Genomic DNA, 11,393 nt, shown 5'->3' on the forward strand with positions numbered 1-11,393 from the left:
GTCGTTTACGAATGCGACCCGAGAGAAATGACTGAGGCTTTGTAATTCTCGAGGGTCATGACTTATGAATGTGCTTTTCGACCAATTTCTCAGATTTTTTTCTCTTCTTTTCTCCCGAAAATCCGAAGTAAGCATTAGGCGTTACTTAGGAAACCATTTGCCGGGTCAGACGCGACTTTTCAGATCAGAACTACCCCAAACCTCAGATTACCGCGGAATGGACCTGAAGCAGAGCGCGGCTATCTCAGCATTTTTCTCTCGGGAAACCTTCGATAATCTCTTTTCAAACCACTATATTCTAGTTTTAATCTTCGAAATTTCCTCCGTACCTAATTAAACCTATTTTTCTAAAGTTGACGGAAAATTCATTTTACAGATCTCCTCACAAATTTCGTCTTCTCTCATGTCACAACAAAACCAAAAAGAATACTTTCTGCCCTTTGTTTTAATTTCTTTCAAATAGTACTGCAATGCGACCACTGTCAATATATTTTATTATTCTTAAACCCGCAGCTCGTGTCGATATATAGTGTCATCTGAAAATGGAATGTTTTTATCGACTATCTAAACGCTCATCAAAATCTAATTTAATTTGTTGATTGTTGCAGTTTGGCCCTGAACGACAGTTCGAAGACGGAAGAGAGCGTCCGACGCGCGCACAATGAGCTAGAAAATCTTCACAAGCAAATCAGAGAACTGGAAACTTCGAAGGAAAATCTCCTCAGCGAAAACAAGTAAGTCGAGTGTGGAGTCATATTCACAGTGTGATGTGCCTTCCATCCAGCTAGCGGCGATGTGCCTGCGGGCCGATTATTGAAACTGATAGACAAAGCTATAGACAAAGACGACAAAAAGGATTTGGAGGGATCCTATTGGTGGAAGCAAGTGGTGGCAATGGACATAGGAGGTAGGTAATGGACTAACTAACGGCAACCCACTAAAGACCCGACAGTTAGTCCCTCATTTTCTTCCTTAGTCTATAAGAACCAACCATGTCAACCAATGAGATCGCTCCATACTCCCTATGTCTTCTTTGTCTACCGCTTTGTTCATCAATTTCAATAATCGCCCCGCTGTACCCGTAGTCGAATAGTCATCGCAAATAACACTCGCACTGCGTTTGGTGCAATGCTAGAAGTATTCATGCAGTCTTGTAGGCGCTTGACGCCGCCCGCACCGTTTGGCGCGATGCGTGCAGTATTCCGGCAGTCTTGCAGGCGCTGATACGAGTTAGATGCCGACCGCACCGTGTTTGGCGCGATTATTCGAACTCGCGTTGTGTTTAGACGCCGTATGAGCATTCCAACATTGGCTCGTTTCTCCCGATAAATTTTTTTTTTCTGAGAAACGCTAGGAAAGTTATCTGTGTTCGCTTTTTTACATTGAATGAACCATTGAACAAGGCACGAATTTAAGCACTTTGATACATGATTCTTTACCAGAATTTCATGCAGAATACGATTTGCGCAACGAAAACTACTGAAATCAACTTTTAGTTAAGATATTAACATTTTATTGTTCATTGGTTACGTGAACTTTGAATTGCCCGGTCAGAGGAAAAACAAAGCCCGCGCGAGTCGAATGCACGCTACACCGGATTTAGCAGACTAATCAGCTGTGTTGTTCAAAGTGTGTACAGGTAGAGCTGAGCGTCAAGATTTAGGTTGTCTCGACTGAGACTGTCATAGTGACGTTTGGCGTGCAATTTTAATCAAGTAAATTATTCTTACTCCTATGAGCGGAATGGTTCAATTTATTCAGAAAAAACGTTATTATCATGGTCAGGGGTTAATCTAGGGTTAGGATTTCGATCCCTCGAGCTCGACGTTGAGTGATCTATATCCTCGTTTCTATTAGTGTTCACACCGTGAGCCTGCAATCCTAGAATCGAATTATTGCGGAAATTTTCCTGCTTTTTATCTGCGTATTTTTTCAATTTTTTTTAAATGAGAAAGAAGTTAACTTTGTTTGAAATATGAAAAGAATATTATGCCAAACGGAGAAGAAAAATTAAGATAGTTTTAAATGAATTACATTGAGTATGGCAGGAAGTCTGCTTCAGCAACGTCGCAAAAGGAGATTCGTGGCTTCGCACTTTGGTCATCGATTTGTTTTTATCTCATTCAAAAGTTGATCTTCGAACTTCGCGTCGTGTGAATATAGTTAATTTACGCAAGGTACACTCTACTACAGGTATGGACAAACGGGGTGCCGAAGTGGCAGCGCTGAGAAAATCGGCGATCGAGTGACGTATGAAGTCGTACCGTCCATTTGCCGCGCAGGTCTTCGCAGTCGTACTCTCGATGCTGTCAAATCTACGCGTTTTGACGACTTTCTAAAATTCCATTTGTCCATACCTGTAGTAGAGTGTACCTTGTAATTTACGTAAAATTTTAAAGTACGCTTCCACCGTAAATCCATCATCCACGGCGATTTCCATAACGACAGACGCCTCGGGCAGCCGAATTATCAGCTGGCCGAAAAAAAGCGCCCGGAAATAACAAAAAACTCGCGCATCTCCCGATGGGACGAACAGGTTAACCGATCTTTCAAAGGGTTTAAGGGGCGCAGGGTCCGCTAGGCGATCCCTCTATTTTTCCGGCCATCGGGGGACCAGGACGGACTAGCCGGTACCACCCGCGCCGGATCGGCCTGGCGGTCCCCGCTGAATTTTGACCCGAAGGATCGGGCTTACGGAATCATATATTGTGATTTCGGAATAAATCAGTCTTTTGAGATAGTTTATAACACTCCTTTATTTGTAATAGTCCAACAATTTTTTTTGCAATTTTTTTTTTGTTTTTTTTTGCATTTTTTTGTCGTTTGAAAAAAATTGGTAGGCACTGAAGTCTTTTAGGGATGTCTTTAAATTTAAACAAACGTTTCTCATGTCAAACATGAAGTAGATAAAATGACCACCTGCATTATGCAGAGACCCTGCTCCATCATTAGCCTGAAAGTAGGCAACACGCGATACTACGCTAAATTCACGGAAGTCAGTCGGTGAAATTGAAGGAGGTCAACTGTCTTGATCGCTCTAACTGCTGTGAGCATCTCGGAACTTTGTCAATACTAGAAAAGTTGACTTTTCATTTTCTGTCGAATAATCACTTTGTATTATTTTAACAGGCGAATAATGAACGATCTGACCACTATCACCAGAGAATATACATCCATGAGATCAGAGCTTGAAAGGAGTAAGAGGGAAGTTCAGGATTTAAAGCAGCAGCTTCAGTCTTACGTCGACTGTGTTAAGCGATACGAAGATGAACTAGCGCGCAAGGTAATTGTTTCACAAATGATTCCACTTTTTGAAAGTACAATATTTGTTCTAAAACCCAAAATTCTCTTCATCAGGGCTATATTTTGAACTTCTGTTTACAACATTTAGACCATATCTTTAATACAATAAATTATTTGTTAGTGTTCCGTTTTTTATTCATCCCTCTTAAATGCAGGTTTTATAACGTAAGTCCTGAGGTGTGTCACTGTTTGTATATAGCTGATCACTTTTCACAGGTGAACACCTTCTTTTATTATTGGCTTGAAATGATTTTCAGGTAAAAAAACGTACGTTCTGCACAATTTCTTTTTCTTTTTCCCCATTCTCAATTGTGTGAAAATCGTAAGGACTCGTAAGCTCATTCCAAACAACCTAGGCTTAAATTTGAAGGCTATTGAGGATAATTTTTTCCTTCCCACATTTGTTCTTTGCCCCTTTATTTCTTCATTAAAAACTTCTAAATGATATTTTAAGAAAAACTAATTGGTGTGTTTATTGATTTTCAATTTAAGGATCATGAAAGGCTTGAAATGTTGGAGCAGTTTCGCAATCTGAGTGAAGAAACAGCAGCGCTGGAACAAACCAATTTGCTTGTGGAAACTGAAGCCAAATCAACGCAATCTTCTTTACGTGAAGCTGAGTCTAAGGTTGAAGAGTTGCAGAGATTTATCGAAGACAAAGAGCGGAAAATCAAAACATATCACGAAGAGGTTTGTTATTTAAGCCTCTGCCATTATCCTTTTTAGGTTTTACTCGTAAACACTCTACAACTTGTAAGTAATCTCCATTTGTGACAGTCCTTGGGGATCGTTAGGGACCTCGTCTCTTAGAAACTAAAAATTGAGTCATTGGAAGCATTTTTAAAGAAGCGTTTTATGGACGTTTGACACAAAATCGCTCACCATTGTCAAACTGAACCCGAGTTCCCGAGTTTTGACGGTATGAAGTAGTATTCAAATAACATAGTTTTTGAAAAAAAAATTTCAAAGCTTTAAATTGTCGTGATTGTGGCTGAAATATTATTCAACATTCAACATTTATGGTTTAATGTTTGAATTTTTGAATGAATTATCAGTCAAAGTTTAAAACTAGTTATTAAGAAACATAACCCCTCCAGTGAAACAGTTTTTTTTTTTTCTTTCTTTCTTTTTTTTTGTTACTTTTGTGGATCTTCAAGATTAGATTCGAAAGTATCAATGCCCCGCTGGCTCCTTTTTTCTACTTTTTTTTTTGCCTCATACCAATGTTTGAATCAATCTAATGTTTCAGTTAAATGAACTAAGGTTCCAGCTGTCGCACTTAGAAATGGAAACTTCATCTCTGAGGGAAGAGAAGTCAAAAATGGAGAATGATCTATATGCCAGTCGAGACCTATCAACAACCGTCCTATCGAAGAATGATCATTTACTGGAGCAGATGAATGCCTTGACTGCACATAAGACTGCGGTAAGTCGCCAGATTAACTTAGTGATTTTCAATGTTGTACTCTGCCTAAACCTTTCTTGAGTTAAGAGAGTCTCAACTAGCAGCTTCAAATACAGTGACAAATAAATTGTTAGTGTACAGGAAAGTGTCAAGAATAAAGAAAAAATTATTTCTATTGAAAATGAAGGCAATAATGTATTTACTATCCAGGGGTTCAGAAAATGCCCAATCACTTGCCCGGGCGCTTAAAAATGTGGGAAAGCTCCCAAAATGTGGAAGGAGGGGAAATTTTGAAGGGTCATCAGTCAAAAGTCAAAGAAAAACAGGGAAGAAAGTCATCTTCTTTGAAATTGGTGGAAAATTCTGTGGAAAACTGATGAAAAAAAATGTGGAAAACCCACGTGCAGGAGCTTGAAATGTGGAAGCTTGAAAGATTCTGCACCCCTGTCACTATCTCATGTTTCACCTTTTTTTCTCGTTTTTTTTTAAATTTTGATTTCTAGCCTTTGAGAATCTTTAAAGAATAAATCATCTGTTTCCTCTGTGATTTTCAGATGGAAGCTGAAATAGCGGTCCTGAAAGAAAGTATGAATGACATATCGAAAAAATATCGAGAGTCGAATCGAGATATGCAAGCAATGCATGATCAGATTTCAAGTTATGAGAAAGAGCTATCAATGGAAGTTGAAGTGAATGACAAGCTGAAGCATGAAGTTGCCGCTTTGACTGAACAGTTAAATCAGTTAGAAGCCCAGTTGTAAGTATTAATCACTTTAACTGCACTAACTGAGATTTAGAGGTACAGAGTTAATGAACTCTTATTCGTCACATATAATTAATTGAATATTATTAGGAAAATGATTAATTTTGTCGAATATTTAAGTGATACATTGACTTAATGGGACTTTTCATAACTGTTCTAACAGGTCTGTTGCTCACTATAACCAGCCGAAAGTGCTTGATTCTTAGCTGATACTTGCGCAGAGCAGCAGATTTTAAGTGTTTGTCTGATGGTGCTATGTCGTAAAGTCATAAATCATGCAAGATTTTTTACCTGCAAAATGCCAGACAAACCAAAATTTGTCAAATTTTCTTGCCTAAAGTAGCATTTAATTTTGATTTCACAGGAAAATATCTGTCAGCGGATTTTTTGTTGAGACAGTCTTTTAAAAATAAAGGGACATATAGGAAGTCTTTGAGAAGACTCCCCCTCCCCCCCCCCCAATCATTTTGAACACTTTGGAAATATCTATAAGCAGTTTTGACCGTTTGAATATTTAATGATTGTCAGAATACGCTTATGAGAAAACCTAAATTAATATTTACTCCATCCATTTGTATTTGACACTTTTGACAGTTTCATTGTCACAATATTCATGATTCTATCATTTCATCTTTTCTTAATTTTCCCCCTTTTTTTCTTGATTACCCGCAGAAGAATGAAATCAACTGAATTAGAAAGGATAGAAAAAGAATCAGCCGACAATAATCAAGAAATTTCCCAGTTGCGTAGAGAAATGATCAGTGCCAGATATGAGCAGACCCGATCCGATGAGGCGAGGAGGTAAGAAATTCATATTTTACCTCTCCTTTCACTGTGGAGTCTTCTTTTCAATTGATTTCTCTTTGATTTATTTTTTAAGGTCTAAATTTTCATCAATTTTAGTAAACAGTATTGGCAATCCAGAGATTAATTCCAATCGATTAATTTTACCTCGCCTCTCTCATCATGGCACAGCCACAGGAAATACTGGTGTTGGGCAAGAAAGGAAACAATCTATTATTTAACTTAATATTTGTCCAGGAGATGAGGTCGATTTTGCATAATAAAATATCTCATCGCTTAAGAAATGGATATGACAAATAATTTCTGCACAAAGCAAAGCTCGCAAGTCTCTACCAAAACCTCATATGAAGTTCCTCTGCCTATAAGTTCCACACAATTTAACAGTAGCCCCTCCTCAGAGGCTCTCTTCACTTATTTTGGGCTTTTTGTCACTGCTTTAATGTCAGGGATATCGTTCCATATATATTTTTCCAGAATCGAAGAGATATAATCATATCTTCAGTATATCGCTTTCTCTCTTTTTTTGGAATTTCTTTGGACTTTGACCTCTGTCTTTTCCATTCTTTTCTCTCATTGGAATCCTATCTTTCAAAGTGTGACGGTTTTTTATCTTAGTGGTTCCGTATATTTGCATTATAGTAGTTCTTTCCTGTAGATATCGGAACATGTTGTACGTGTACGATCATTGATGGTAAATATAGTGATTTTAATTGAGATCAAATCAACCTCGAATTTTTAGTTTCTAATTACCACTTATTCAATCTTTCGAATCTATCTTCTTTAAAATAGTTATTTATATAATTCAGCCCCTCAAAATCAAAGTTAGAAATCTTGTTGAGCTACATAAAAAAGGGAATCAGTTTTTCGAAATGTGTAGGTGGTACATTAGTAAGTAGAGAGATAAGAAGCAAGTCGTGAACTTATTTTAACATTTTGTCTTGGAAGGCCGTTTTGTATAAATTATTTTGATCTTTTACCGCTAGGTTACGGAATCTTGGTTTCAGTCCTCGTCTTCGAAGTGAGTGAAATTCAACCTAAATTAGGTGGCTGTAAAAATGCTGAATTTTTTTTAAGGTCAATTTTCACTTGATTTTTTTTTTACATCAGGATTACTAATTGAAACTGCCCATTTTTAACAGGAGCTGGTTTTAATTCAATTATTTTATTTTTGGTTGCTTATTTTATATTGGGTATTCCGGTTATGCACTTAATGGGTAAAATATGGTATCGTTAAAAATTAAAACCAATATAAAAGTAATATATTGGAAGTTGATCAACTTGATGATAAATCTATTGAATCCAATTAATCTGATAAAAATAAATCAGACAACAACTTTAATATTACAAATGACAGTTTTTTGAACTGTGAAAGTGTGAGTCAACCGTCGATCAAAATAATGCCCTTGTGTTGTCTTAAATTTTGCAATGCAACCAGTTGGTGCTATAAAAGATCTTTGGAAAACTCATTCATACCTTCATTGAGGCTAAAGATTATGAAGTATTTATTTTCCACTAATAGCATGTTAGACGAGGGATTAATTATACGAAAACGTCAAGGGCGGACGAAAATGGGGGGGGGGGGGGGGCGAAATTAAACCTCCATTCCTACGAATCAAAACACTTTGTCACAAGTTTCTCACTGCTAATTTTCTGAATCATAGTGTGTATCGTTCCACAATTTCACATGCATGGTAAGAATTATTTCAACCAGTCTCTCCCTTATTTCAGAGAATGCCCTGTTATCCCACCCTATACCTTCTCCAAGATATTCTATTGTGAAGCTTGCGTCCCATCAAATTCCCCAGATTCGTCAAATTCTAAGCAAGTGGATCTGAAAAGTTTTTCCTCAACCATGAATATTGCTGATTCCAAAGCTTCTGACGTCAGCATTGAAAAACCATGCACTCATCTCCCTTATACCTCCTCCTCACCGCAATCCTGTAATGCATGGAATCAAAAGAACTTTCGTTTAAGTTGTACATAGTTGTACCAAAAATCAGCAATAAATTTGAAATCTCGAGCAGTACTCCTCTAATTTTTCCTCTGGAACTTAAGCTCTTGGCTTTTTTTCTTTGCATGCTTTCTCCCATTTGCTTCTACGATAAAGCCTGCGTTTTGAGCTTCTAAAAGCACACTGTACTCTAAATTATCAGAACTGTTATGGAGGATGGCTAACTCAGATGATGGAAAGTTTGAATAATCCAGAGGTCACCAATGACTGGCCTCGTTTGTTACTACATCTGTAAAATGTGGTAAAATAAGCACAAATTTAAAATAAATTGTTATAATAAATTTTCACAAAGGTCAGTAGGTGTGTGAGAGTGAAAATATGAATACCATTTATTAGGAAATCAAATACGTGATAAATAGGAAGAATTTATAGCAGTGGGCTTGTCTTGCCTGCTGGGAGAAAATACGAAAAACAGGGGAAAACATCAGCCCTTCCAAAAATTAGTTCGGATAATCTGAGTTACAGTATAACTGAGTAGCTAAAAAATTTTAGTAAATGTGGCTGAGGGAAAAGGTCGACTTAAAATACATTTTATCAAGGTGGGATAATGGGAGTCTCTAAAATATGAAATAAATCAACGTGAGATTAGATGTAGGAAAGCTAATTGTATACTTGTATGGCTTTAGGTATCATACTGTTTTTTTTTCTATAATTTTTTTTTTTTGTTCAATAATATTTTTGCATGATTCTATTTCATATGAAACCCTTATTACAGTATTAAGTACGCTCATCAGATTTGGCTCATTTGGGGGAAAAAATACTCTAGAAATTCAGTTTCATTCCCTTCTGTAGAATCGAATATTTAATTGCCTTTTGGTGAGTTTAATCGATGTTTCGCGTATTATGTGCACTTACGGCTACTGACTTCTGCATTGTGAGATTCTAGATTGTAGACTGGTGTGGTTTTTTTTTTAAATTTTCTGCTCTTTTCACCTGTAATTCCTACCTAATGCACTGCATTTTCAAGCATGCTGAATCTTCACGGTTGTGTTTGCTGAGTAGAAAATTCTCGTCGAGATTCCGCACTTAACTTGCGTTCGGGACTTTGTTTCAGCGATAGCCAAACCTTGTGACCAGACCTAACCAGCGAGATGGGGACCCTTACCTCCATTGTGATACTTTTTGTGTGTCTTTATTATCTAAGTTTAATGTGTTCATTGTTTCATGCCTTCTTCTCACTTCTTTGTCGGTAATCGTTACCTGCCAATCATTTTGCATTTATATTTATTTATCTCTTATTTTATGGAATTGAAAAAAGTTGTTTTATTTTATGAGTTTTAGAATTTTGTATCATACAATTTATTTTAGGCACCTTAATAATAGATTTTACTCCAGTTTTTATTGCTGTTAGATGCTCAGTGAATCTGTATTAAAACTGAACGTTAGCTTTAGCATTCAAGCGACAAGATCTCTTATGACATTGAAGGAAAGAGTATCTGCGATTAAGATTCTGTAGACTTTCAGTCAATTCAGAATTTATTCCTGAAATTGCTGATTGTGTTTCCTTGATAACCTAGTTAGTTGAAAATTTTGTTTTTAATTTGCTCATTTACTGATTAATTTACTCTCATCTTTTAAGTATTCTAACTGTTTTTGCAATGGGGAACAATGCTTTCATTGTCTAATTTATTTTCATTTTATTTTTTTTTACCAAAAGTGAATTTTTTTGTTCTATCAAAAATCAGAGTTTTCTACTCAGTGACTTGAATGAATGAATTGTAATGCTTGAATGGTTCCTGAAGTCATTGAAGTTCACTTGCATTCCTTCCATCATAATAATGACCCCAGGGACATATAATTTTATTGAGTTAAGTTCGGCAGCCTCATTGTACTTGAATCCTGTTTCATTGAGAAAATTGAGTCTGGCACTCTATCCGCAGATGCCAATGGAAGCCTGAGATTTACTTTCCAATATGTCACAATGATTTTAATGCTCTTAAAGGGCTTTTCTAGCTGATCCTGCTACACTTCTAAAATGTATTACACCAATTGTTTCATCCAATATGACCTTGTAATGGCAAGTTTCTTATGTACCTATAAAAGTAAAAAATTGCCAGATAAAAACTTTTCGTTCTCTTAACGATGAAAATGTCTTATATTGGTGTGAAATGTGCACAAGTATCCATCCATTAGTTGAAGTATGTTTTACTGAAGGTAATATAAAATGGAAATTAACATGTTTTATTCAAGGAACTGTTATTCTAACAAGTACAAAATCTTAAGACTGACAACAAAACTAAATATTTCTAAGTTAGATCATCAGTTTGCTGTGGAGTCATCTTTATGCTCCACTTAAAATTGGTAAAGTATTTTAAGCTATTTGACAATCTTATTTGCCTTATGAGTTGAAGACCAGGATTTTTATTGTGTGGAAAAGCCTTAATTTTAGCAGGTGCTCTAAAACAAATATCTTTTAAATTACCTCCAGATCCGTCTCAATTTTATAAAAAGTGATAGACCTCCCATCATTTGCAACTTGTAACTTTTATCAGTATTGTTTGATTTACCAGTAGTTTTATCTTAAGGCTCATAACTCTTAATCGATGTAAGCATGACACTTCATAGAGCTCTCAAGGGAAAGAACAGTGTGTCTCTATTATAAATTTGCCAAGGATCAATCGGATGATTCAAGAACCCAAGAATACTCATTTTATACATTTTGTTACTAATTTCTGTTTATTCGTTTGAAAAATTGTAAATACTGTTAGGTTACTTTGTTGAGTTTGATGAGCTGTATATTTTCGATCAAACTCTTTAAGGAAAAAAAAGGACGTATACTTAGAAATTACTTTACTCACTCAAAGTTTGCTCAGTATCAACTGCATGAATTGTCAACTCCAAAACACTTATAATTATATTTTGTTACTTAATTCTGTTGTTTTACTTTTGGCCTAATTCATCAAACCTTTTTCCAGTCAATGAACTTAAAGTTTGAAGAAATTGACGATAATGTGAAGAAAGATGAAGTGTAAGAAGTGGATTGACAGGAATCTATTTTTTTCATTCTTAGGTCTAAATTAGACTATGTATTTTATTTCACCAAAGATAATTATCAAAAAAAACAAAAGTTTCTTTGACTATTGATCTCAGTTTTGATATTTTTCCAT

General features: G+C 36.0%; 1 protein-coding gene across 5 annotated transcripts in view; it reads left to right on the forward strand.

Moving 5' to 3' along the window:
* The window catches only part of LOC109031421 (uncharacterized), a 127,872-nt gene extending 116,716 nt beyond the window's left edge, over nucleotides 1-11,156 (forward strand). For 3 of the 5 annotated variants that reach the window (XM_019042919.2, XM_019042918.2, XM_019042923.2), the window contains 7 exons: nucleotides 609-734; nucleotides 3,130-3,283; nucleotides 3,796-3,993; nucleotides 4,553-4,729; nucleotides 5,263-5,465; nucleotides 6,144-6,272; nucleotides 8,004-9,309. In XM_019042919.2, coding sequence (XP_018898464.2) covers nucleotides 609-734; nucleotides 3,130-3,283; nucleotides 3,796-3,993; nucleotides 4,553-4,729; nucleotides 5,263-5,465; nucleotides 6,144-6,272; nucleotides 8,004-8,259 — 1,243 coding nt within the window. In that variant the 3' untranslated portion in view covers nucleotides 8,260-9,309. Of the gene's footprint in view, nucleotides 1-608; nucleotides 735-3,129; nucleotides 3,284-3,795; nucleotides 3,994-4,552; nucleotides 4,730-5,262; nucleotides 5,466-6,143; nucleotides 6,273-7,258; nucleotides 7,294-8,003; nucleotides 9,310-9,340 lie in introns of those variants that run through there. The other 2 variants (XM_072302809.1, XM_019042921.2) reach the window with 2 other exon arrangements.
* The last annotated feature ends 237 nt before the right edge of the window (nucleotides 11,157-11,393 follow it).

Source organism: Bemisia tabaci, chromosome 7 (genome assembly GCF_918797505.1).
Source record: "Bemisia tabaci chromosome 7, PGI_BMITA_v3".
Lineage (NCBI taxonomy): Eukaryota > Metazoa > Arthropoda > Insecta > Hemiptera > Aleyrodidae > Bemisia > Bemisia tabaci.